Below are 26,837 nucleotides of genomic sequence, written 5' to 3'. Positions count from 1 at the left end.
AAACAATCTCAGATTGATAGGTAAGGGTGGGTATTTAAAAAAAATCAAAATACAAAATTCGGTTTTCTCGCCATCGAAAACTCTAGTGCCTACACTGATTTTGAATTTGCCATCTTTCTTCGTTTGGATGATTTTGTAATTTTTAGAAATTTTAGTTTTGTTTCCAACCCCCTGACTTTTTTTACATTTGACGCTACGTTCATCGAACAAATATTTTATTTTGATTTATAGTGTAACCGGTATAACGATTCACGTCTTTGACCGTAAAAATGCAGTGGATGTTTTAGCGCAAAAAATTAAACTGTGCCACGGGGGCCTGCGATTTCGACCAAATATAAAAAGTACAATCGTTCGGTCGCGACGCGCGTGGTCCTTGGCTGTCCATAATCGGGTTTTCAAGATCGATTTCTTAAAATGGACAGATATCCTTCCTGCCCGAGAAAAGCGACGGTTTAACGCTTTAAATGGCGCGATTTGATTTTAATTTGAGCCGGCATACGGGACCGGCCTCTCTCTTTTTTCCGTGCTGGGGTCCAATTTCGTTTTCATTTCGGATCTTTTTTGTTTCAAGGCACAGGTAGTCTGTGTGAACAAATTTGGTTGCCGAAGTTAATCGAACAGGGTTTCGTTCTATCACCATTTCGAATCTTCGGGATTCCTACTCAGTACTGAAAGTAATACAATCGTCATGGTTCGTCCGCTAGGCTCTGGGTAAATGGCTAATTTAAAATCGAAGCATAATTAGAAGATTGGCAGTTAATATTAATTCGATTAAACTGCTGCTAGAGTAGAAGAATTCATGAACCTTTTATAATGTCCAGTGACATTTACTATCACTATGTGGTTTTGAAGCTGCTTGTATGAAATTAATTTTATATTGAAGGTTGGTTTAATTTAATAAAATATAATAAATTAATGGGAATTATTTTGTCCCGCCTTACGTCGTTACAATAGCAACCATTCATATTTAGGCAACATTCCTTTTAGTTGGGTCTGTAGATTTAGTGAAGTTGGAGAGAAAGTTGCAAAATCCGTTTTTTATTGTTTAATTTGTGTATTAATACTCTGCGACCCCTTACGTTATCGGAAGTACATAGCGACGTCGCGACTATTTCCGCGGGTACAGTCATCTTAAAAAAAATCACATTCGCGTTTACATTCATTTCCTCATAAATCCCCGATAAATCTAATAATAACGCCGATTTTTTCACGTCCTCGCCACAAAATATCGCCATTTTGCCGCTTTCGTTTCCTTACACGCCGTATACGGCGCGCCGCATATTATGATTAATTTCCCTGCAACGCGGTATAATTATCGATCGCCTCAATTTATTTATTATTTCGCTCCGGTCGGACGTTTATTATTGGCCGCGCGGCCGTGACACTGGTGGTAGTAACCGCGTGTGTGTGTGTGTGCGGTTTTTTTTTTGTGGCCGTGCGGCCCCGACCCCAAACGGACACCCGAAGGCCGCTCAAGGAAATATACCTTATAAGGAAGAGAAAAACAACTGTCCGGTCGCCGCCGTCGCCGCCGCTGGCGCCAGGCCGCACCGCGCGGCCAGAGATGTATTCAGACGCGATTTCGAAGGCGGCCCGGGACGAGAACCTCGCGGTATACCATGCGCTTGCGTAATAAGACATGCGGCAGATGACATGTGGTTCCCCCGGAGTACTAATTATTTTTATAATAATAATTATTAGGCAAGGTTTTTTTCGTCTGTTATTTTTGTTAACCTTGTTAAAGTATGTTCGTAGATATAAGAAGGTGACTAACTGATACGAATTAAGGAAAGGCCCGGGCAAGCTGTAAGAATGAAATATGGCCGAAGAGGTCCGTACTTTGCTTAAAATTTAATTATTTGGTGTTTTGTTAAGAAAGATACTAAACAATATTTATTTATTTATGTATTTATGTTTAAATCTAAAATAAAATTACGAAATATTTTTATTACCTACTTAAATTACTTAAAAATTATTCACATAATATATCAGTATCACTATCGCTATCATCGCCTGTTCTAATTATTATTTGTTCTATATTATTTGCAAAATGGATATACGATTGTTCTGCTTTTTTTTATATCTTTAATAGAATTTGCCCAACCTTATGGAGGGATGTTAAAAACTTCGGTTTTTATAAGTTTGAGGACATTGGGGTTAACACGGGGAAAAACATTGTTATGACGAATGGCAGATTTCAGTACAGACGTATTCCTTTTGTAGGTTCAATCTTATTAGAACCTTAATTAATTGTTTTTTGGTATAATCATCGTGAAAATAAATGTCGTTATTATACATGTAGTTTTGGATTGTTGCTTTCGTGTCACACGAGGGAGGGGTTTTAGTCAACTGTTTATTGTGGTAACATGCATTGTTCATTACAATTACGCTATTAGGAGGAATATTTTGAACTAGTTTGTTTTAAACCAACTTTCAAATAAATCGGCGGTGATGTCTTCGTGGTAATCCAGAGAAGAATCTTTAATATTTTTCGCAGACAGAGAAAGTCCATTTGGAATCCAACCGTCTTTAGAGCCAGCATGCAAAATAGTTATTCTTTTACCTCTTTTTGATGGCGCGTTTGTTTTACACTTATCCGTTAAGTCAACCCAACCCTTTTCCGGGGTATCATAAGGCACGCTTTGTTCCTCGTATATAGTAGTATACCAAACCAAAGAATATTAAACACAGGTAGGTATAAAATTATTTTTTATTACAAACCACAATCTTACCTGAATTTAAATTCCGAAACGCTATGTAATAATCTTGATAATGACCACCTTTGGATAATCCCATTCAAAAGCAATTAGTTACTTTCTTATATCTATGAACAGACCATACCTTAAATAGCCGTGCATCGCGATTTCCTCGTATTTTTATTTAATTTTTTCAACCCTCTAGTTTACTGCACTTTATATTACTACACTTATTTTTTAATTTTTCTTTATTTTTTTATCTACCATTATGTGAAACTAATGAGTTAAATTTTCATTGCTGAGAAGTACATCTTTAACTGTAATAATTTTGTAAATATTTTTACTAAAGCATATTTTAGTCTAATGTTGTTACAAATGTTTCTTTTTTATTCGTTTTGCAGCGGTTGGTAGGAATGACGTTATATTTTAAATGAGATTGATAACAAATAATTACTTATTATTGTATTGTACTTTTTCTGAGACCATTAGTGTTTGGGATGATTTTTGCAAAACAGCACAAACACATTTAATGTGCCAAACATGAAAACCCATCACTCACACTACTTGGTTTTGAATGAAAGGAACACCAGTCTTTGGGAAACCCCCAACTCTAATTAACTGAATTTTGAAAATTCAAGTGATCAGTCTCTTTCACTAACTAACCAAAACTAACCAATAACGATTATTTGACATTATCAGTGGATACTAGATGGATAGCGTTTTCGCATTTGTTGAATATTCGTTAATTATTTATTAAATGGTTTTATTTATTTACTCCTATACAAAAAAGCTACAGGTAGGTCAAAAACTTTGTGGTATAATCCACACGAATCTAATTTGTTTGAGCTACTGGAACTACGTCTAATTAGCTGCGACAATGTCGACAGTAGACGTTATTTATAACCGTTATTTATTGACAACGGCGTCCCTAGACGGAACAAATTGGTCTGACAGTTTTCGCAGCCCATTGTGTTTGATACAGGCGCCGTCCATAAATCGGCGACATGCAAAAATGCCCTCAAAGAGTTATTAACGCGCCCATTATAGCCGAGAAAACGAAATATTTGTTTAACTAGATACGGCCATGTCCGTACTCGATTTTGCTCGTTAAAACTGTCCGTTAATTTACTCGATACGTACAGGGTGTCAATATCTAAATATCTTGGTCTATAATTATTTGGGAGTGTTTAAAAATACGTTTTTTTTTTTAACTCTTCACTCCACTGGTATTCAAGATTTTCTATCAATTTAATATTTATTTTTTAAATGTTCTACTATACTAATTTATTATTCTCTTGTGTTTTTGAATCGTTAATAATGGTTCACACACTAATATATTATATAATAATATCTAATAATTTATATAACGTCTCTATTTATATCAGTTGCTTATTTACGTTTAGGCGTTCCGATTTATATTTTTAACTGACTGCTATAGCGACCGCGACCGCTTTTATAGAGTGCGTCAGGGACGAAACATTCGAGTAGTCTTTCTTGGAACGCGAGCATTGACATTTTCCTTATAAATTTTAAACAGATTTGAAATAAATACTACCCTATGGCAGTTCATTCTATTTCATACCTTAATGCCTTTCAGAAACTACCTTGAGATGAACACCCTGTTTGTGTACACGCGTTTCGCAGTCGTCGATACAAATCTCTCGGTTTTATTTTTCTCTCTTCTAGTTAAATTAATAATGTCGACTTTTGCTCGACACATTTTTGTTTCGGCTTTTGTTTTGGTTAGTTAGTTAGCGCGATATACATAGTAGAACACGAATCGCGCGTTTTGCGCAAGCTTTTCCTTTTTTTTCTTCTTGTTTTGCGACCAATGGTCGTATTAATTAATTTGTTATCGACGAATGTCGTTGCGTTGGTTCGGTCGCAACGAATTTCGTATTTGTCGAAAACGAGCCTATTGCAAAATTGCGACGCTCTTACGACATTCCTAATAAATTTTCCTTTCGACATAAGTTTAATTAATTCAATTTTCAATCCTAAATATACAAAAAAAAACGTAACTGCAGGGCGATTTCCTAAAATTTATTGTATTGGATTATTTATTTACCGTTTTTATTTTATTGTTAATATTCAACCGGGTGAAGACATTACTATTATTATAGGTTTTATTTATATGATAACCCAATCGTGCGATTTTTTTATCGAAGTCCTATATAAAAATGAAAATTTTCCCATTACAATAATAATTAAATCGACAAATGTTGCTGCTTAAATGTATAATTAGTTAATTCCGTCGGCACCCCATAAAGACTACATTAATGGTACGTAAAAATATTTGGATCACAATCACTCGATGTTATACAATAACCGAAATTTTGAATACTCTTTTTTATTTACCTTTTGCTGCTGAATCTTTGTCTAATGCTTAAACTGCTTTTATTCACATTGTATCGCTAAATCGTTAACCCCAATAGTTTCACAGATATCTTGATTAATTTAAGGTTATTTTGAATGTTGCGTAACTGTTGGAATATTTACGAAACTTCATTCATGGGTTCTTTGTTGTAAGCCCCTTGGTATGTTTATGTTTATATAAAAATGATGATGATAAATATGATTGTATCGATAACTAGTTTCGTTAAAACCTTCCGATTGTGTTCTTCTTAAAAGAAAGATAAATATAATATTATTTTACGTCATACCAAATTCTAAAGTTTTTTCAACGTTCCATTGATTTTGGCATGCTTTTGGTTCGTTTTGGTCCAGACTCAGATCATGTTAATTAAACTGCACTTTTGCCGTTTTTTCTTCTTAAAACAAAATTATTTCTCAACGAAAATAATATAGGGGAAAACACAGTCGGTAGATGCAGAATTATTCCGCATCTGACTATAGATATAGACAAAGAAAAATTTCAACACGAAATTCTTGTTTTCGTGTTTCGTGTTTTTTTTTTGTTTGCAGGATAAAAATCTCGCGTAAAATTTCAAGCGAGCGGACGTTTCCATATTATTATCAATAAGTTAAACAAATTAATTTCCTTTCTTCTTTAATTTTTTTTTCTGTCTCGTTTCAGCACGCCAATGCGGTCAAGGCGCAGGCGATCGAATACGTAGAAAAGAAAAGGGCTCGACAAGCAATGACGAGGTAAGTGCCGGATGCAAATTCGGGACCACAGATTATAAGGGTCGGGCAAGTTTAATGTGAACTTTAAAAGTAGATATATAAATATTTTATTTATGTACTTAAGCAAAATCTCCCTCCTATACTCCGTCATTTCCGAGATACAGTGTGTAAAAGCTCTTAAAAAAAAGGTTCTTATCATAATTTTAATATTACATTTTTTAAAAAAATTTTGCTAAAACTTTTCGCATAAAATATTCAGTTTGCACTAATTTTGAAATTTAGTAGTATTAATTAGTATTCGGAGCACGTGTACCACCTGGGGTATCAGACTCAACATTAGCTTTGGTAGGAATGAGTTGGTATTCAACGAAAGCTGTGGTTATTTCGAAAAAAGTTTCATACAAAAGTTATTAATAAACAAAATAGTTATGGCACAAAAAAAAACGTCAAAAATGGCTGTGTTTTTAAATGTTAATCGACAATAGCAGAAAAGATTGTACTAGCGAGCGTACTTTAAATTAGTTTCTATGAAAAATATTGGAAATTTTTTTTCTTAACATTTTTTGCTATAACTTTTTAGTTTATTAACTGATGCCCTCAAATCACAGCTCAGTTTCTATGTATTTTCAAGGCGTACAAAATTTGTATCAAAACAAATAGTTGGCCAAACAAAACATTGGCTACCAATTTATTGCTACCATTGTCCTCAAACTCGGTTACACTCAAATTCGGCTGACTTACTAGAGTTATTCAAACGATATACCGTTTATAGGACACAATCCGGTGTTTAACCTATGGTAAATGTTTATTAAGGTCTAATCGCAGGCCTACCTCGCTTGGGTTTTTCTTTCTAATGACGTTCCAGAACCGTACTTCGGTACTTCGTGAATACAAATGCTGAAAGCTGACGAATTGGTGTAGTGTTTCATCGGTGAGATTCCTCGATTATTATTAGAAAATGCAGTAAAATATCCATTGTTATTTTTAAATCCTACTCTTAAAATACAATAGTCCGTACGGCACAGTTCTTGTCGGTTAACAGCTTAAATACAGCCCTACAGCTTGTGGTATACGTGCTTAAAAGAATGGTCCCTTCCGCTTTACAACAGGCGGGTCATTCCGACGTCAAAATCATAAAGGGGTTAAAAAAACGGTATGTTGTTTGGATAACTCTACTACTACTCAATAATTTTTACGAGTTTAATTTCGGATTGCCTTTTCTGTGCGTTCTTTGCGGACCACCGTGTACATACATTATCAAGGAAATTCGAGACTTTTCGTCAAAATCAAACGAGCTCATTATATTCACAAACTCGCTCGACAGCTGCGCGTATAAATAAAATCAATTAACACGTTCGTTAGCTTAGGTTTTCCCCCCGGTCGTCCCCCACACTTAATGATTCGATTATAATTTATTAAAAATACGTACGGGTTCGTTATACTTATGATTCTGCTTATTCTTTTTTTTTCTCGTGGCGAGCCCAACGCGGAGGTCCATTACTCGCTAGGCGATATGGTAGCGGATTTTTCTCCCACGTGGGAGTTAAAATTGTTTAAAAAAAACCGGATCGGAATATTTTAATCCCGAAGTTATAGAAGGCGTGAACGTAATGAGTATGCCCTCCTTGGCATTTTTTTTTTAGTTAAAGGAGGGGCATTTAGAGGTAAAATGTTTCAGAAGTTTCTTTTTGGTGGGGCGGGGATGGTAGGGGAAGAGGAAATGTTTGAACACCTACAGCATTGAAGTATCTTCTTGGTAGTACATTACAGGATATTTTTTTGCATTGTACCTTGTGTAAGTGGGCAACAATAAGTGATAAACAAAATGTAAAAACTAATGTCTAATTAAAAAACATAGGTAAACCTCATTTAAAATGAAAAGTATCTAACAGTGAACAAGTTTTAGCAAATTTTGATCCTGAAAATAATAAAGAACTTTTTAAACTTTTTTATTATTTACATGTCGAAATTTACATTTTGCATAAAAAATATTAAAAACATTGTTATTTTTGAAAATAATAAAACATGTTTTTTCAGTTTCAGTTTTTCCGGACAAACTTGATTTTTTTATGCTTTTCAGCCTTGTTTTTTTTTGGTAGATCCAACCTACATGGATGAACTAGATTGAATTTAACATAGAAATCGTCAAAACTAAGTCAATATTTTATTAAGCATTTTAAAACCCAATAAAGGTTAGCTAATTTAATTGCAATTCAAAAACTTCATTTTAATTGGTGGTGACACTGTGATGATATTTTTTATTTAATATGTTGCTAATAATAATTGAAAAGAAGACATCTCGCGATACCAAACAACAAACTGAAACAAAGCAAAAATGAAGTATGTATGAAGTAATGATAAGCTTATTACGCAATTGTTGTGAAAATTCGACATTTTGGCTAAATTTTTCTCTGCATATTTTCATAAAAAAAAAAAACAAGAAAATTTCATTGGGTGACCTGAAAAGAATATGATAACGCGCAGAAAACAAACAACCGTCCGTTTTTATTAACATTAACGATGGAAATTTTTGTTTTCAGATCAGCTACCGGTTCGTTGGCCCAAGCCCAGACTTTAATCCGTATACCTGACGTCAAATATTTTACCACCGCCAAAGCGGGCACGTTTTTCGCTAGGTAAGTATAACCCGGATGGGGTGAACCGAAATTCTCAGGTGTTCGAATGATCTTGCATTCTTGAAAATTCCCCACCTTCTATCGGCTTTAAATACAGAAAATTCAGTCGGATTCACAACCATTTTGGTTTGGGTGCAAACTTTTTATTTTAAAGCGGCAAATAGAAAAAATACGTTTAAACGAAGGTATCATGAAACTAAAGTCAGATTCATAGATTGATTCGTGTAGTTCTTGACAAATACGATAAATCGTCTTTTCTGCGAGCATAGCGCCATCTATGGATAATCGAAAAGAGAACTTCCGACAAAACCTGGCGTGGGAGTGGGACGTGGGAGTTTCCATTAAAGATTTGAAAGTTACCCCCTCTCCCAACCATTTTTCCATTTTTAAAGGCACTTTCGTATTTATTGCAAAATTGTCTAATTATCTAAATATTTCACCGTTTCCATCCTTTTTTAGACACTTTAGACCTTTTGGCGTATTTTTATCATATAATACGCACAATAGGGCGAATCTGAATTTGAGGTCCTTTTTTGTAAATGACAAAAAAAAATTAAAATTGTCTATGATCGGAAAACCGTGAGACTAACTAACTATTTCTTTTCGTCTTCCTTTCACACGTTTTCCGTAGTAACTATTTCCAATTTCATACACCTTTGAAGCAAAGGAATTCGTTTTTTGAAGAGGTTCCAAAAACTAACGAACCCACCTAATTGGAAATAATTATCGTGATGTTAAACGAAAAAATAAATGTCCCTCTTAATCTCGACGTCTTGGAACATTTTACGACAAACAGCATTTCCGAAAACACATTTGGGCGTTGATATTTTTAAACGGCCGCTAAGAAGGGACCCGATCCAGATTTAGAACGCTTTTACCGACAACGAATTTGTGCCTTTTTCACGGCACTGGAAGAATTTGTTTTCTTGTAACTCATCGGACGTAACTAATGAAGCCACGGGGTGTTGGTGCATTAAGAAATATGTGCCTTGTACGTGTCAGTGACGTATACAAAAATACCCCGGACTAGTCTCGCTGGGGTTCCTGGAAAAATTCGTGGATGTTTTTTGCGATTGCAAGCGAGTTTTATTTAATTCTTAGTGTGCGTTTACTCTGGACACTAAGTTTAGTTTAGGATTTTTATTTTCAAAAATTTCCATTGATGTTTTTTAGATGCGACAGGTGGTCGAAGTAAATCGATTTTAATATTAAAAATCGTTTTTTTTTTCTAAATAAAAACTAAGATTTTTTTTTTATTTTTTGGTAGAAAAAATATCTGAATTCTAAACTAAAAATATTGCTATACTTATTGGATGTTTAAAATTAAAATATTTTTTAAAAAATTAGAAACATGTCATAACTGAAATAATGAAACTGAAGGTTTAATTAATTTTTACTAGAAAGGAATTTGTTCCATCATGCAGTCAAATTTAAGATGGCTAACATTTAATTGTTCGTTCATTCTTTTTACTGGGGCACTACTAGAGTCCCTCAAAAAATCCTTAAAAAATCGTATCGTAGTACAAATAAATATTAGCTATGTAGTAAGTAGCAATCCTAACTAGTCAGTTGTCTTCTTCTTCAGCTGCCTATCCACTACTATTGGATGTTGGCGATCACATTTCCGTATGCTACCCTGTCCATTGCTGTATGTACAAGGTCCCCGATATTTTTCAAGCCAGTTCATTCCCTTAGGTTTCTAAGTCATGACATTTGTTTCCTTCCTACGCCACGCTTGCCCTCTATCTTACCCTCGACGATTAGCTGGAGAAGCCGATATTTTGGGTTCCTCATTATGTGTCCGAAATAGGCCGTTTTTCGTTTTTTTATGTGTAATAGAATTTCTCTGTCTCTGCCCATTTTTCTCAAAATTTCCTCGTTTGTAACCCTTTCGACCCATGATACTCTCAGCATACGGCGGTAAGTCCACATCTCAAACGCTTCTAATCTATTAATTGATGTTGTTTTGAGCGTCCATGTTTCCATATCATATAATAGAACGGACCATATATAGCACTCGACGTATCGTCCTCTTAGGTTCAGGCTTGTGTCTCTGTTGGTAAGTATATGTTTAAATTTGAGAAAATAGCTCCGGGCTATTTCTATTCTGGCTTTGATTGCTTTGTCGTTGTCCCAATCGTCATATAGCCAACTACCCAAGTATCTATATTTCTTGACTCGTTCCAAAGCCATTCCATCGACGAGTTGCGCATTTACATAAGGCACCCTGTCCCTACTGATTATCATAAACTTTGTTTTATTACTATTTATGTTTAGTCCATAGTTTTTACTGGCGTCGTTTAGTAGAGTAATCAGTTGTTGTAAGTCTTGGATATTATCCGCTATCAAGACAGAATCATCCGCGTACCTAATGTTATTCACATATACTCGATTTATTTTGATTCCGATGTCCTTATCTTCGAATGCTTCGCCAAAAATGGCTTCTGAGTACACGTTAAACAAAAGTGGGGACATGATGCATCCTTGTCTCACTCCTCTACGTATTTCTATATCTTGTGTTTTCAGTTCGATTGTTGTTATATGTGCAGTTTGATGCCAATATAGATTTTGAATGCAGCGAACATCTTTACCATCTACATCCATTTTTTGTAATATCTCGATTAGTTTTGTGTGCTGCACTCTATCAAAGGCCTTTTCGTAATCAACAAAACAAAGAAAGACGTCCTTTTTTACATCGCAACAATTCTGAACCAGTACGCGAATACTGTGAATCAGTTGTGATTAAATTAATTAAATACGAGTTTTAAACAGTGATTGAAGGATTTGTGTTTGTTTGTGTGTGTACCCTTTAGATATGTAGAGTGTTCATATTGAGCTCAGCTTGTTTTACAATAATATATCGTAGTACCGTATTCATTCTTGAAGCTTTTGATGTGAATTCATCACATGGACATCCTTCACGATACTTTGGCATCACCAAGACAATAACAGAGTGTAACCAAAACAAACCAAAATTAAAAGAAATCTCATACCTCCTAGAATAACTGTAAAAGTAAAAAACAGGAAAACATCGGTTAAAGGATTGTATTTGAAAAAGTTGCTCCTTAAGAAATCAAAGGACGCCCTGTGGAAGCGTTTACCGAAATGCGAGACTTATTGGACGAACCTCGTATTAAATTTTTTACAAAACGTTTAATTTGAGACGTACAATATAAGATGTTACTTTCGAAAAATCGATGAAATCGGATTTTTCGAAAGTAGACGCGCTCGGCAACGAAACCTATAACTCGGCAACGGTTGGTCCTAGGGGACCCCCATTGGTACACAAATGATCAGCGTCGAAAAAAAAAACTTTTTTTGTGTCTGTTTGTCCGTTCTCCATTCTACGTTCTCTGCAGACCCTTCATAAAAACGCGAATAACTTCGGAAATTTTTCTGCTTTTAAACTGGTCACCAGATACATACGTCCATAGGAAATGACCGCGATTGGTAATTGGCATTTTGCGATTTTCGGCTGTTTTTCGTACATCGCTATGAAACACGATAGGTGTACGAGATTTGCAGCTATCGATTTCAAAACGTACTCAAATATAGAGTGTAGTCCTCTAACGGAACCTATTTAAACTTGAACTCGACGCGATGACGTCATTTACTATTACGACGTGGTGCTCTATTGGAAAAATTAATATACCATGAGAAATCCCGGGATATTACCTCTATTTCGAACGTTGTTTGAATTACATGCAGGGTGTGGTTTATTATCAAAAAATCTAAAAGATCGTAAAAATTTCCGTTTTTGTGGGTAAATTGTTGACTATAATTGAAAAACCGTTAAACATGGGATAATTTTAATTTTTCAAATAAACTTCCAGAATCTACTGTAATACTTTTTACAAAGCTTCTGGATTCCTCCTGCGTCGGTTTTTGCTGAGTCGAACTTGCTGACGTTTCGCCAATCATCCTGCAGGCTTCTTCATGAAACCGAACATACAATTTTATTAGATAAAACTAAAATTCTTGCATGTAATGAGTTCTTCTACTAGCGAAAAATCCGAGAGTCTATAGAAATCTAGAAACAACCTAGCAACCTACCTGTCACCGATATGGGAATCAGTCATCCGAGACGATGTTTATGCCCGTCATTTAGCTCCGCCCCCCTCAAACAATATATAAGCAAGTTCAGAGTAAAATACGAGCCGGTTTCAGTCAAGCTCTGAAGAAGCCAACGGGATGATTGGAGAAACTTCAGCAAAAACCGACGCAGGAGGATTTCAGTTTTGTAAAAAGTGTGGGATAATTTTATTTGAACAGTATCGTAAACTGGGTCGAGAGAGAGTTTCCGGTTTTATTTAGCATACAGGGTTTGCGAAATATTTGAAAAAATGTTAATATTTACCAAACTTTGCCGTAACTTTGAAGTTCCATAGTGTTCCGCAGGAGCAATTATGACAACGGATAGGCTATTACGTCACCCAAACGTTAGCGCCCCGTCGAGTTTTTAATTTGTTTATTTCCAGGGACAACGTCAGTAACTTCATCAACTGGTGCCGTTTCTCCTTGGAGATAATCGAGTGTCTGCTATTCGAATCCGACGACCTGATCATGCGCAAAAACGAGAAACACGTCATCCTGTGCTTGTTGGAGGTGGCGCGTCGCGGCGCCAGGTTCGGTATGCTCGCGCCGATGCTCGTCCAAATGGAACGACAAATCGATCGGGAGATCGCGGCGGATCAGAGGAAACTCGGGTTCGTCGTCGAAAACGGTAACCAAAACGGGTTGGACGACGATAGCGACAGCGACTTGGAGGACGAGGAGCCTGTGATGATGTACGGCCCGGTACCCCAGATCGTCACCAATGACTTGAAGAGTCTCGACGAGATGGTGAGTGCGATTTCGAACGGATTATTCTAATTTTTTGGGCCCTCCGTTTAAACCGTAAACAAATTATCTATTCGCCGCTAGTTTGGACTCGATTACCGTAATTAAAGCCGAACCATTTGATTAAATTTGCTTAGATAAATAAAGGAGCGGAAAAGGTGCACAGAAAAAAGGAAATGCGCCGATACTATTTATATGTTAATATTTCAACGCCGGGTTTCCATATCGTCACGCCGTTGTGAAAACCGTAAGTGCGATCCTATCGTAAATATTAGAATTAGGACAAAATTAACTTGTTTGGCAACGCCGCCTTGCGCGTGGACGTACAGGGGGTTGCCCGGGTATTGTACAAGTTAACTTAACCAACATTTTTCGCATTTTTAGCTTTTATTACAGTTATTGTAGTTTTGGTGTTACAATACTTTGTTTTATAATATCGTACCCATAACGTTTCGGCTACTTTATTTGTACTGATGGTTACTTCAGGCTTTTTCTGAAAGTGATAGCGTTCTAACGTAAAACTTTTACTCTAGGGATCTAATAGCTTCAAACCGTTATAAATCTTAAACCACATAATAAATATTCTACAACTAACACGAAACTTACAGAATGTTACAAAACTTGGACTCTCATGGTTCCCGACCTGCTTTTCCTGGTTGTTTGGATGGAACAATTTGGAAAAGCACGTTTTGCGAAAAGTAAACAACTGAAAAGTGAGATTCAATTGGTTTTAGATATACTTTGGTAACTTACAAAGTTGTTACTATCCCAAAATATAAAAAAACATATAAGACACCTGGTAAGTTGTAGGCGTTTAAATAGCGAACCTTGTAAACTTTATTGTTTTTTGGAATTAACACAAATACCTTCAAAAAAAAGAAGAAAATCATATTTTAAACAATATTCGCTAAATTTGAATGCATATGTTACGAAAACTACTTTTAAAATGCAAAAAACAAGGGGGCTTCGCATTTAGTACGGGAGCCAAATAAAGTTGGCGTAGGAATTTTTCGGAGTTTTTGAGTAGTTATAATATTTAATGAAACATTTTCAAAATAATGTCAACGTAAAAATCCATTGCTGTCCGTTTTGGAGTTTGTTAGGCGTTTATAAACAACATTGCGGGTAGGTTTTATAAAGATAATGAAAGTGGTATTCTTTGTAAACTTATTTATGGTTTATAAAGGTAATGGTAATGGTCTTAGTTACAAATAAATTTACATGGGATTAAAATTTAGCCACATTTATCTTTATAAGAGAGGCTCCCGTTAGGTGTAATTGCGGTTTGATGAAATAATAATAATAATATAATCTTTATTTAGCATTATGCTACATAAAAAATACAAAATACAAATTCCAAATATAAAATATAAAATTCCAGATAAACGGAGACCAAAAGCCAGACACACGAATCAGAATTTCTTGTATTGTAAGAGTGAATATCTCTGAAATAGGTCACTTTTTCACAAACATAGTTGGGAACACACTGCCGTTTAATTTTAAAAATAAATACATAGACATTAAACATTACCTTTTGTTTTACAGACAAGAAATTAAGAACACTCAACATGCTTTGAATTGGCGTATATCTGTTACACTTTAGTATATTTCTCATGGCTCTATTTTGAACAATCTGCAATTGTTCTAATTTATAATTAGGCAATTTGGGGAGCAACTAGGCTGTTATACAATAAGATTTTGGTGTCAATTGACAAATTTTTCCCCATTCTAGATATAAAATTAATATTTTTAGAAAATTTGTTCATTATGAAATCGGCATGTGTATGAAACGTCAAATTTGAGTCAAATATAACACCCAGATATTTAGTTTCGTTTACATCGAAATGTAATTTACTATATTTTTATCCCGTTTACCAAAAATACAAAATTTTGACTTGTCCGTGTTTATACAAAGGTTATTATTGCACAGCCATTCAAAAGCTTTCTTCAGATCGGCATTCATTTTTTTTTGCATTTCATCCACATTTTCACCCACAATAAAAATCATCTAAAATATTTACAATATTGTTTATATACATAAGAAACAACAATGGTCCCAAAACTGTCCCCCGAGGAACACCATGTTCTACAGTTATGGAATTTTTATATTTCGTTTTTTGTACCCTATCTGTTAAATACGAACAAAGCCATTTATACGCTGTTCCCTCAATACCCATTTTGTACAATTTTCTTAACAGTCTAGTTCTACTTATTGCTTCGAAAACACGCTTAAAATCCAAAAAAACAGCCAACACAAATTTGCCATCCTCCAAGGCCCTCAAGAAATCATCACAGACAGTAACGACGACAGATTCGCATGAATGTTTGGAGCGAAAGCCCGACTGGTTAGGCACTAAAATATAATTTACGTCACAATAGCTTTGCAGCTGCTGTTTCACCGCAACCTCAAGAACCTTCTCATAAACTGGGACGGTATTAATTGGCCTAAACTCTTGAAATAGGAACGTTTTGTACGGAAAAATTCCACTCGTGAGGGAGGTGTTCACAATGTCCAACAATCGATTTCCAACAACTGCACAGGCCTCAATCAATTCACTCTTTGAGATACCGCACTCATCACCAGTCACATTTTTCAATTCTCTTATTATTTTTTTAGGTCCTGCTTAGTTATGGTATTAAACTGATCTCTCCATAAGTTGGTATATTGGTGATATCATTCACAGCCTGAGCTGGCGGAATGCCAGTCAAAATATTTTGAACACTGTCTATAAAATACCTATTAAATTCATTAGCTATGTCTTGTTTAAGTGGCCAAACTGCAACTCATCGGGAAGTATACCTTTTTTATTTGGAAGTAGCGTTTTTAAATTTTTCCACATTTCTTTAGAGTTTGTTTTAAATTAAAACCGATGCGTGGTGAATAATTGATAAGTTCTCAGCTTTTATATTATAGCCAATCGAAATCTAACCATTACCAGTATAAAACAAAAAATGTTTGCTAAGATTAAAAGGTATACCTCCCAGTGGAGACTTTTATTTTTTTTGTAGTACTGTAAAATGTACGTTTAGTTTGATCAAAAGCAACAAGATGAATAAAACAGGTCGCTCGATCAAATGCAATTTAACCGTAACGACAATTTAGCCTTTAAGCATCGGAACGACGTTAACCACCACGTTTCGTCATTAATAATACTCGAACGGTACAGCCGTATTATCAGCCCGACGTATCTCCATGTACCTTAATACGTCACCGCAAGAGCGCGCGCGCGAAAGCGATAAATGTCAATCCGTATCCCGACTTTAGGCGTCTCATTTTTGCCGCTTAATTGTAAAGGAATATGGTTGATACAACTTCATCTGCGTCACCCCATATACGAAAAAATTATCTACTTACGCGCCTTTTTCTATTCGCCACAAATAAATAATTAACGGGAGAAATTCCTTCGGTAATTAAACACGTTTTGAGTAGCGTTATGTTTACTCTAGGATCGTAAAAAATCGCCGAACTAATCAATATTCAAATTCTGATCGTTAAGTAATTAGAGGGCAATTAAAATCTCGACGGTCTATTAGATTTTCCGAATAAATATCAATTTCTTAGAGAGCAAAATGTCCATCACGTAATCGATCAGATTTTCGTTACTTTCACGTCGGGCCGTTGTTGTCGCGAAAAATAAAAGTAGAAGAAGCGATTATCCGCCTTTGGCAACAGTCAAAAGGAGTCGGATCACTCCAGAAGTCAAATAATTACCAAACCGGACTATGCTGCTTCATTATGATGGCACGGAAGCCCGTAAAGAAGAACCACAATTTTATAAGGTTGTTCGGAAAGTCATTTCGTTTTTTCCCGTCAGAGGACTTAATTACGTTTTTCCGAAACCAACTTCACACTTAAGCCGCATAACCATTATATGTCTTGAGAGCTGATATTGCAAGGCTTGTGTGTGAAAAAGTTCTATTAATTCTACGCAGTAGTTTTTGGTTGGTGCCCTTTTAAATATGGAGAGCAATAAGCAGCATTTTCGTCATATTTTACTTTTTTACTTCAGAAAAGGTAAAAATGCTGTCCAAGCGAGAAAAAAATTGACGGATGTGTATGGAGAAGGCGTGTTAACAGTACGCCAGTGCCAGAACTGGTTTGCAAAATTTCGATCCGGCAATTTTGATGTCGAAGATGCACCACGGTCGGGAAGGCCGGTCGAAGCTGACAAAAATGCGATAAAGGCATTAGTTGATGCAAATCGGCGAATAACCACACGAGAGATCGGTGAGAGATTAAATTTGTCGAATTCGACTGTTTATGGCCATTTGAAAGGCATGGGCTTAACCTCGAAGCTCGATGTGTGGGTGCCCCATTTCCTTACGGAGCGAAATTTCTGTCGTCGCGTTGACGTGTGTGATTCGCTCCTCAAACGTCAAGAAAATGATCCATTTTTGAAGCGGATTATTACTGGTTGTATACAACAATGTTAAACGCAAGAGGTCATTGAGCGGAAAAGATGAACCGGCTCAAAGCGTGTCAAAAGCCAACATTCACCAAAAAAAGGTGATGCTCTCCGTTTGGTGGGCTGTCAAAGGAATCGTTTTTTTTGAGCTTTTGCCGGACAATACAACGATTAATTCAGAAGTCTATTGTCATCAACTGGACAAATTGAATGATTCACTTAAAGAGAAGAGGCCCGAATTAATCAACAGGAAGGGTGTAGTGTTCCACCAGGATAATGCGAGACCTCACATAAGTTTGGTCACTCGCCAAAAACTTTTACAGCTTGAATGGGACGTACTGCAACATCCACCATATTCTCCAGATCTGGCGCCTTCCGACTATTTTTTGTTCCGGTCCCTGCAAAATTTTTTGGATGGCAAAACCTTTACCTCAAATGAAGATGTCAAAAACCACCTGAACCAGTTTTTTGCCAGCAAGGACCAAAACTTTTAGGAGAGGGGAATTATGTTACTGCCAGAAAGATGGCAAAAGGTGTTGGACCAGAATGGCCAATATATAATTTAATAAAATATTTATTCATTATACGAAAACTGTCTTTCATGTTCCCCAAAAAAAACGAAATGACTTTCCGAACAACCCAATATATAGTTTCCTGGCACTTGGTAACAAATTTCGAATTTTTCTCCAGATTTCCAGTTGTTGGCTGCTAGAAAGAGACGACTAAAACTATTTATACCCAAAGGATGAGTTTTGCAAACCTCTCTATTGAGGGCAAGTGTATTGTCAAAAGGCCAATTCCTTTCTTTCCCTCTAAGAAGGGAAGAAACTCCTATTGACCTATCAAGTGCGCACCATTAAATAAAGAAGTTGGTTCTTGAGAGATACAGAGTCCATTTAAGCCCAACCGGGAGGTTTGGTAGGGTAGAATAAGAACTACCCAATAATAAATAATTACATAAAGTAAACGGGGTTAAACGACTGCATTCTGATGGCGCCATCAGAGATGATACCTAAGATATTAAATTACATACTTCCCCTATGAAGTGAACCTGCCAAACAGGGGTGGAATGGGCTCACTGGGAGGCACACTGGCGGGTCAAAAGCACGCCAATCGGCAACAAATGCAATCAAAGACTGGAGAGCAAAGGAAACTCACACATATTGGCTGCGATTATCAACGTTAGCCCATTAGAAGACAATGATAGAGCGTCCTAAAAAGAAACGCATGACAGACACCGTATTAGCGATTAGCAAATTTGAAAACTCTCTTAAGGGCACTGCAGTCTCAAATATCACACAAGATCGGCCTGACCAAAAATCAGACTTGGGATCTCAATAAGCACTTTGTAGTGAATACTTGGGATCATTAGGTCGCAGCGGACAATCGGTGATACAACAAGTCCAAAATTCTAATGACTATTTTTGAGTAATTTTTGTTAAATGCAACAAAAATTCTTATATTTACGCGTTTTCATATTGAACCGCATCCCTGCCACGCCTCGGCTAATATCCTATTGCATATAAGGTCATCGTCGAAAAATTGATGTTCCTCAAGCACACATTTCACGATTGACCAACGTTGAACGTTTACCCACGACATCATACTCGTGGTCTATTCGGTTGACATTTTGGCGGAGAGCGGAGCAACACATCGTAGGTCGCCATCGATCGTGCATCTCTCGGCATGATTATTACATCTCCGGTACGATTTGATCTATAATAACAGTACACCTGTTGCTATTTATTAACGCGGCCGCCATAATTGGAGATCGGGTTGAAATACCAAACGCAATATCTATCAATCGCCTGGTGTTGTGCTCTCGGTGCATTACCATCGAAGGTCGACCCTTTAGGGGATGCGAATTGAATAGCCGTCCCGCGATTGCGATCGTAAACAATGGCGGTTTATTTAATAACGTCAAGTAGCTGCGCACCAGCTTCGCCCACGGCCAGTGGTATCGGATAAAGATTTTTTAAAAGTAAGACAAAGAGATCGGCTCGTGTCGATAGTTTATAGCGACCAGTCGTTTAGTGTGACTAATCATCAACTTTTGATGCATCTATTGATGCCCTTGATTGATACAAACCACGGACTGGTTCTCAACTACATCAAAGGAAGGTATCTAGTGATGACGGTGAATGGCACTCAAAAATTCGTTGGCGTATTTGATCGTGACTTATTTATTGAATGATGCAAATAAAACCATTTACTAATTCACAGTTATCGTTTGACCATTTGATCATCAAGACTTTTGATTTTTGGGTTGTTGCGAGAAGTCATCGTTCTAATTCATAACTTGTGACGGTTTCATATTTCAATGGTAAAATTTAGCATTTTTAAGTGACACCGGTTTACTGAGAGGTACTAACGCAAAAAACAGAGTATTAGTTGCGCATTAGAAGGAGTCATAACCATTACCATCTGTCACCCTATGAGACTAGGGACCACATTTGCTTTTCATTGCTTCGGTATTCCTTGGCGAGCCTAGTAAACATTGTTTTGTTCCTTAACCTATTCTTCCTCGATTTTCTGTGACTGGCCGTCCGGTCGCCACCATAGATAGCGTTCGGGTAATTCGATCTCGTTGACGCAACCTCGATTCTTTGGCACGGGCCATACGGCCATCACCACAGATATAGTTCGGTTGTTCTTTCTACTGGCGGCGTACCGTCGACTAGGTTGGCAAGAGTGGCGTTTTCCCTCTAATTTTTTTGTGCCCGTTTAGCCTTTTAATAAAACTGGTTGTCTGAATCGTCCGGCATTTTGTACGCTAGCTTTTGAAGCTTGGGGTTGTGGCAGATTTTCTTTTGTGTGACCGATTTCTTTTTGAGCTGGTAGTGCTACCCCAATAAGAGGGGGATATGTGAATTGGTCACTAATTTATGATTTCCCATAATTTTGGATCTATTTGGAGCTTGGAATGGGAATCTTCCTCAACGAGGGATTTTGAAAAAAATTGTCATTGCCCCACATTTCCAGAAAACCCTCGAATCGAGGTAAGTTACCTTTTGGAACCATTTCGCCACCTAATCAATTTATGCCGATTTTATTTTAGGGTTTTTTTTTTTTAATTAGTATTGTACGTATTGTTGCTCCGTTTTCCCGCAAACCTTCCACGTGGTTTCTTCTTTCACCGGAATACCAGACCAGGCTTGGTGTCTTGCAGTGTATGCTGTCTCTTGGGTACATGTTTAGTTGTGGAGTTTCCCCTATCGAGCAGCCGGCTTTCCGGACGGACTTTGCTGGGTTAACTGAGACTGCCCACCTGCGGCTGTCCCATTGAGCCACCATTCCACCTTGGCTTGGTTCCCGGGATAGTGACAGACAGCTGTGTAACGTTCGGGACATCTTGAGGTTTGGGTAGCTTAAGTGGCCTGTTCTCTTCAAGAACGGTTTGCGGAACTTATAGCCTTAAATTATAGTGTCTTACATTCTTTTGCACCGCCAAAACTTGAAGGTGAAATTTGACACTCACACCTACCACCAGGTTGAAGGAAATAAATTATTGTTCGTGATTCACTTGTTTATTTCCTTTACGGGTTGGAACCTCGGGTTGATAAGTCTACCTTTTTCGAATCACGTGGCGCCTACCTACCACCTTCCGGGACTGATCGAGGTGCCCTTCACCGCCTTCCAACCTGGCTTTGGTTTAGTATTTTCTTTTTTTCTTTTCTACTTTATTAATTTTTCTCGGTTGTTAATGAGCTAGCCTAGGCATTGTCTTACCTCACTATTAAATTACGAATTTAATTAATTAATGCGTTTCTTTTTCACGACCCTGAGATGGAGAGGTAAGACACTTGTTGATAGATGTCAAAGAATTGCAGTCCCGTGCAAAATTATGAAGGATGTTTTTTAATTTTTAAAAAAGTACAGAAGATCGAGCGTGTGGCGAAAGCCACTAGGAAATTGCTACTGGGGTTGTTATTAAGATTGATAACCGCTTGGAAACGCCACCGACTTCACTCTGCGACCAGACCGTTTTACTGGCGCCCTATCGATCGCCATAATGCACCCAGACGCCGACGTCGCGGCGTCTGCAACGGTCACGACCAAAAATTCGGCGGTCTTGTAGAAGAGGGGTGGGGAGGCGCTATGCGGACGATTGCGTGGAAACGGATTTAAATCGGCGTTGACGGCTCGGTCATTAACGTCGTTATTTATTAAGTTACTCTCGAAACGTTGCTTTTTGAAAGCCGACGCGTCAGGATTCGTTCGGCAGAAACGTCAGGCGACGTTGAGGGTGCGAAATGAGATTTTAAAACGCGACAGCGTTGCCAATCGCCCGTCGACATAGAATTTAAAGAATACAATCTGTGAACGATGCGATAGTTAATCAAGACTATTCTATAGTCAATTCAATTGGCTCATAACACGATAGAATAGAGGGCGTCTCAAAGGGGGCGTGTTGCGCTGTATCTACGCCCTGAATGCTGTCCTTTATTTTAACCACGTCCTAAAGGGTGTATCTTTTATTTTAACCACGCCTCCCCCTTTTTTGTACCCGATTGTCCTTGGGGTGTTTTTTGTTTTAACGGATTGTTTGATGAAACAAGACTTTCTGTCGATATCCGCATGTACGCCAATGTTCATTAACACAGCGACAGGAAGAAAAATGGCGCGCGCGGTGACATATATATATAGTTAGCCTTTTGTTTCTCGTTCTCGGTGCTCGGTCGAGCGTGTTAGGGAAAAACCGCGCGCGCCATAGACAGAGACACAAAAATACACTTAATCTTTTGACGTTCCTATCTTTTGTGCAATTTGGCCTATTGTACTCGAGAAACACGACGCTGCAAGCGCGCCGCGGCCTGGGAAATGGTCCCGTATTTTGTCTCTTAACGGACAAAGAGGTGACGAAATACCGGAGGGAGTGGACGACAAAGCTCGCGATCCACCTTTGTTCCGTTTGTATTGGAAAGTGTTAAAACCGGGTCTTTTGTTAACATTCGGAAACCGTGTTATACGTTCCTCAACTAGAACCACACAAAAAAGGAAATTTGACACCAGTTGAGCCTATATATACGAGAATTGCGATAAAATCGTGGAACTGCATTTTATCAAAATTAGAAGCCAGAACGCATTAGAAGATTCGTTTATCTGTCTGATCAGACCCCACAGATTCGACAATGAATCCAAGGTGTAGGCGGATTGGTCTGCTTTGATTACGCCTTCTTCTCGTAGGAGTCAAGGCGATCATTTGTTCGGGGAAGTCATTGGATTTGTTCTTTCTAATATCAAAGATTGTCTGGATTTTACTTCTGCTCTTCTTCAGAAGTTCATCTTTGTCACGTTGAATGATACGCAAGATTCAAATTTGGGAGAGTTAGCCATTGGCCTGTCGGTCATTGCGACATAAAGGATCTATTGTGACTCCCTCCATAGTTATCTATGTCCCTCTAGGTCATTGGACTCCGCAGCTTGGATAGTAACTCCTCGGTGTGGTCGTTGCTTCCAGTTTGGTTAGTTGGCTTCGCAATCACAGTATTCAGTGCTTTTTTCCACTCTCATTAGGTTTAGATGGGTCGTCGGTAGCCCTACCATTAATCTTACCCCCTTTGTAGCTTAGCGAGAATTCTTTGGCATGTGTCTCCATCATGCTTTCGATCCATTTCGTGGTGGCCCATTTTGCAGTGGATTTTACTACCCCACAAGGGTTCTGGTAAAGTCACCTTTGTGTCCTTCCTGCCATGAATAGCGTCACTTTATTCTGACTAGCTGTGTCGTTTAATGCCATGCTAGATTGCATAGCTTTTATTGCCGCTGCAGGTCTCAATTGTTTTAATAGTAATCTTTTTCATCTTTCACAGTGTTCTGTGTTTAGAACCTAGCTTGTCTATTGGGATTGGAATTTTTGTGCCGAAATCATACATGTATGTACCCATGTATACCATATAGGATAATGTTTTCTACTATTAAGAGCGACACCGCAAACCCCGAGTTAGTTTTTGACTCCTCGGTTCTTCGAAATCGATACTATTTGCGCTCAACCACGTAGTAGTAAATACCGCCGTTTGACACGTAAAAAAATTTCGTCCCCTAAGGTGAAAGACGTGATGTTATCTGCATACATATTTCCTAACCTTTAACGAGCCGGGCAAAAACTGTGTATTTCTCAATCGAATAACGATCGCGTTTCTTATTCATGTGTGAAGTTGGAATCGCGATCGATTACCTAAACGCTCTAAAGACGTAATTACCTGGAATTACCTCGGTACTGCATATAAATTTCCAAGGGTGGAGGAAAAATTGATCCTCGGGGCGACCATTTCGAGGACATGTTCGGAACTAAACGTTTGCTTAATCCATCGTGCATCGTGGGGCGCGGGTGAAACCGGTTTTCATTTTTCTGAACATTTTTCTTATGCTTTGCTAATTTCCGGAACGTTACGTGATTTTGGCCATTATTTTATTAAAATATATTGTAGTTTTTCAACATAATCTCCATTTAACTGAATATGATAAGCAATAAACCAATTTTTTCAAGCCGTCTTCGAAGAACTTTTGCGGCATCTCCTTAATCCACCTATTTATGGCGCGTTTCCGGTTAGTTAAAGTTCCAAATTTAACACCACGTGAGTTTTGGAAGATCCGCGATTTGAGGTGGGTGTGGAAACAATTCCAATCGTAAATCCTTTAAAACATCCTTCGTTCTTCTGGTGTGTGTCTGTAGTCCCGCATTATTCTGTTGCAATTATGGATGCTTATGCAACTGTTGCAGCGGTCCGTATAAGAAATTCTAATAATATTTGGAGCTAATTGTAGTGCATATAAATAATCACTTTCCAATCATAGAATACAATAGCAACAGACGGAACTGCACGTTCCGTTCTTCACGTTCCAGAACTGAAATAGGTTCTTGAACTTGACGATTGTTAAACTTATTGAGTTTCTGTTCTGGTATCAGTAACGCCCTAACAGTCATACAATACATCATGAATCATATTCGACGCCGGTAATGTCCCAATGCCCAATGCCCAATAAACAATACTTACGGATTCTGCAGATTCACGCACAAAGAGGTTACTAAAGGTTAGTTTCTCCAACCCGTCACGTCGAGATATTCATGTGAAGTACAGTTCCTTAACGTGGATAGGGCATCATGGCATCGTCCTAGCAATTCCTACAGGTTTGGTGATTCGGTTCGTTGAGAGGTGATGATGACAACCATACTTAACCTATTGCTAATTATTCTAATTAGCAATCATACGGATGTTACGTAATTCCCACTAGAAGAAACGATTAATTGAATCGAAAGAAGTTTTACTAATTAATTATACACCGCATGGCCCGCAAATGCCTTTTTATCTACATTGACCTACACACACCTGGTTCTCTGGTATACGGTTTCTATTGCGCGCGGGCAGATAATAGATTAAAAGCAACCGAAAATGGTATTAAGAAAGTTTTCCTCGGCGCGTTATGTCACGCGCCTGCCCCGCATATCTCGGACGATCGTGGTCTTCGTCGCCCGAAAACAAAGGAAAATCGGCGAGCGGATTTTCTGCACGCGCTCTTTCTCTTTCTGACTCTCTACATATATATATAACGGCGCATTACCACAATATATCAAAGGCGGCCTCTGATTTGCCCTACTGAATTTTTAATTTTTGCAAGTCAATTGTTTACCTAATCATATGTTTTAGGCGGAAAAAGTTTGTTCATTACGTCTTCACGTCACATCCCGGTAATTAAATCGCACTGTATTTTACCAAGTACGAGGGTCGTCCAATAAGTCCTTAGAAAATCCAACAGGTGGAGGTCGTAATATATACGAACATATTGCAATTTAGATTAAATTCTTACCTGATGCTAAAATAATTGCTTCTACTTATTACCCCACACCATCAATACTTATTCAAATTTAAATCGGTCCATTTACGTTTCAAACAAAAAAGTTTCTACAAATATTCGTTACGGTCTATCTTAGGCAAAATAAATACTGTCTTGCGAAGGTCTGCGGTTAAGGTACTGTAAAATACTTGAATGAATGCACTATATTTTTGACCGTATTATACCCCCGAAATGGTTGACAAAATCCTTGATATAATTTTTTGTAATCGATCCAGTGCGCGAAATATTGAGGCCACAGGCTTATCGCAATGTGCTATCGCTGGTTACATTTCCGCACTCCACAAAACAGTCTAAACAGTGGATTTTTGATGGTGGACAGACTCCAAAGAAAGCGAAGACAGTGAAGGCCCGTAAGGTTATAGCCATAGTCTTTTGGGATGCTCGCGGAATCATCAACTTTGCAGCGGCTGAGCAAATAAGTTAAGGAAAAATTATGGAATTAAAGCTTCAATTGTTAGAACGTCCACCATACTTACCATGCAGTTGGAAAAGTGCAAAAAAAATGTTTTTTTTTACTTTTTTCTAAATCGACCCTCGTATATAAGTAGCACCCAAAGATTCGAGAACGTGCTTGTCGGTGATTAACAGTCATAGCCGAATGGATAGAACTTGGAAGGATATTATCCCCCTTCCTAATCTCTTGTCATATTCTCCATATTATTCGATCATAGAGTGACGGACTGAAACCGTTAAGTTTATTATGAAAATATCTCGTGTCTAAAAAAAAACATTCAACGGACGGCTGTCAACGCAGCGATTAAAAGCGATTAAACTATATTCAATAAATTGTCGCAAAAAGCGGAAACATTACCTACCGTACATGCGTGCCGATATGTATATACATATTCAGTTCGCGTGCTAGTGTACCGTTTTCTTATCGATCTTTGTAACGTAAGAATCTGTTCGCATATTCCCCGTATACCAGTTTCGTGGAGTTGTTGTGGAATCTTAACAGCGCTAATAAGGCTTCGAGGTCGGAGTCGTCTACATTGTATCGAGTTGGTATAGGTTAGGGAATCGCTAACGCATTCTCATTATCTAGAAGTGATGGTGGTAAACGAAATCTGGAAAAGTGGATCATTCTCAAGTATTACAGTCAAGTTTTCGGAATTTCCAACTCATAGCGACTATCTGGAGTAGTAGCCGTCGCAATAATTTCCAAACACCAACCAAAAATGTTCTCTTTAATGTTGACATTTATTAGTTACAGTTCTTGCAAAACCGAGATATTTACTGGGGTGTGTTACGCCAAGTCGGTTAGAAAGGTAAAAGTTGCAGCTTTCTTTCGTCTCTTTTCATTACTTTGTTAAGAGCGA

At 37.6% G+C, this 26,837-nt stretch overlaps 2 protein-coding genes across 6 annotated transcripts in view; one reads left to right on the top strand and one right to left on the bottom strand.

The window, feature by feature from the left end:
- LOC132706538 (uncharacterized) overlaps nucleotides 1–12,917 on the bottom strand; it is a 45,023-nt gene extending 32,106 nt beyond the window's left edge. The window contains exon 1 of the mRNA XM_060677915.1: nucleotides 12,777–12,917. The gene's annotated coding sequence lies outside the window, so the exon portion shown is untranslated. The remainder of the gene's footprint in view (nucleotides 1–12,776) is intronic.
- The window catches only part of LOC132706539 (GAS2-like protein pickled eggs), a 98,028-nt gene that overhangs the window by 41,471 nt on the left and 29,720 nt on the right, over nucleotides 1–26,837 (top strand). For 3 of the 5 annotated variants that reach the window (XM_060677917.1, XM_060677916.1, XM_060677918.1), the window contains exons 3-5: nucleotides 5,734–5,804; nucleotides 8,324–8,419; nucleotides 12,898–13,261. In XM_060677917.1, the coding sequence (XP_060533900.1) occupies nucleotides 5,734–5,804; nucleotides 8,324–8,419; nucleotides 12,898–13,261 (531 nt within the window). Of the gene's footprint in view, nucleotides 1–1,369; nucleotides 1,613–1,648; nucleotides 1,702–5,733; nucleotides 5,805–8,323; nucleotides 8,420–12,897; nucleotides 13,262–26,837 lie in introns of those variants that run through there. The other 2 variants (XM_060677919.1, XM_060677920.1) reach the window with 2 other exon arrangements.

Source organism: Cylas formicarius, unplaced genomic scaffold, assembly GCF_029955315.1.
Source record: "Cylas formicarius isolate icCylForm1 unplaced genomic scaffold, icCylForm1.1 PGA_scaffold_8__14_contigs__length_24414737, whole genome shotgun sequence".
NCBI classification, from domain to species: Eukaryota; Metazoa; Arthropoda; class Insecta; order Coleoptera; family Brentidae; genus Cylas; species Cylas formicarius.
Note: the sequence above shows the minus strand (reverse complement) of the source record. Positions and strands in the feature narration are given on the sequence as shown.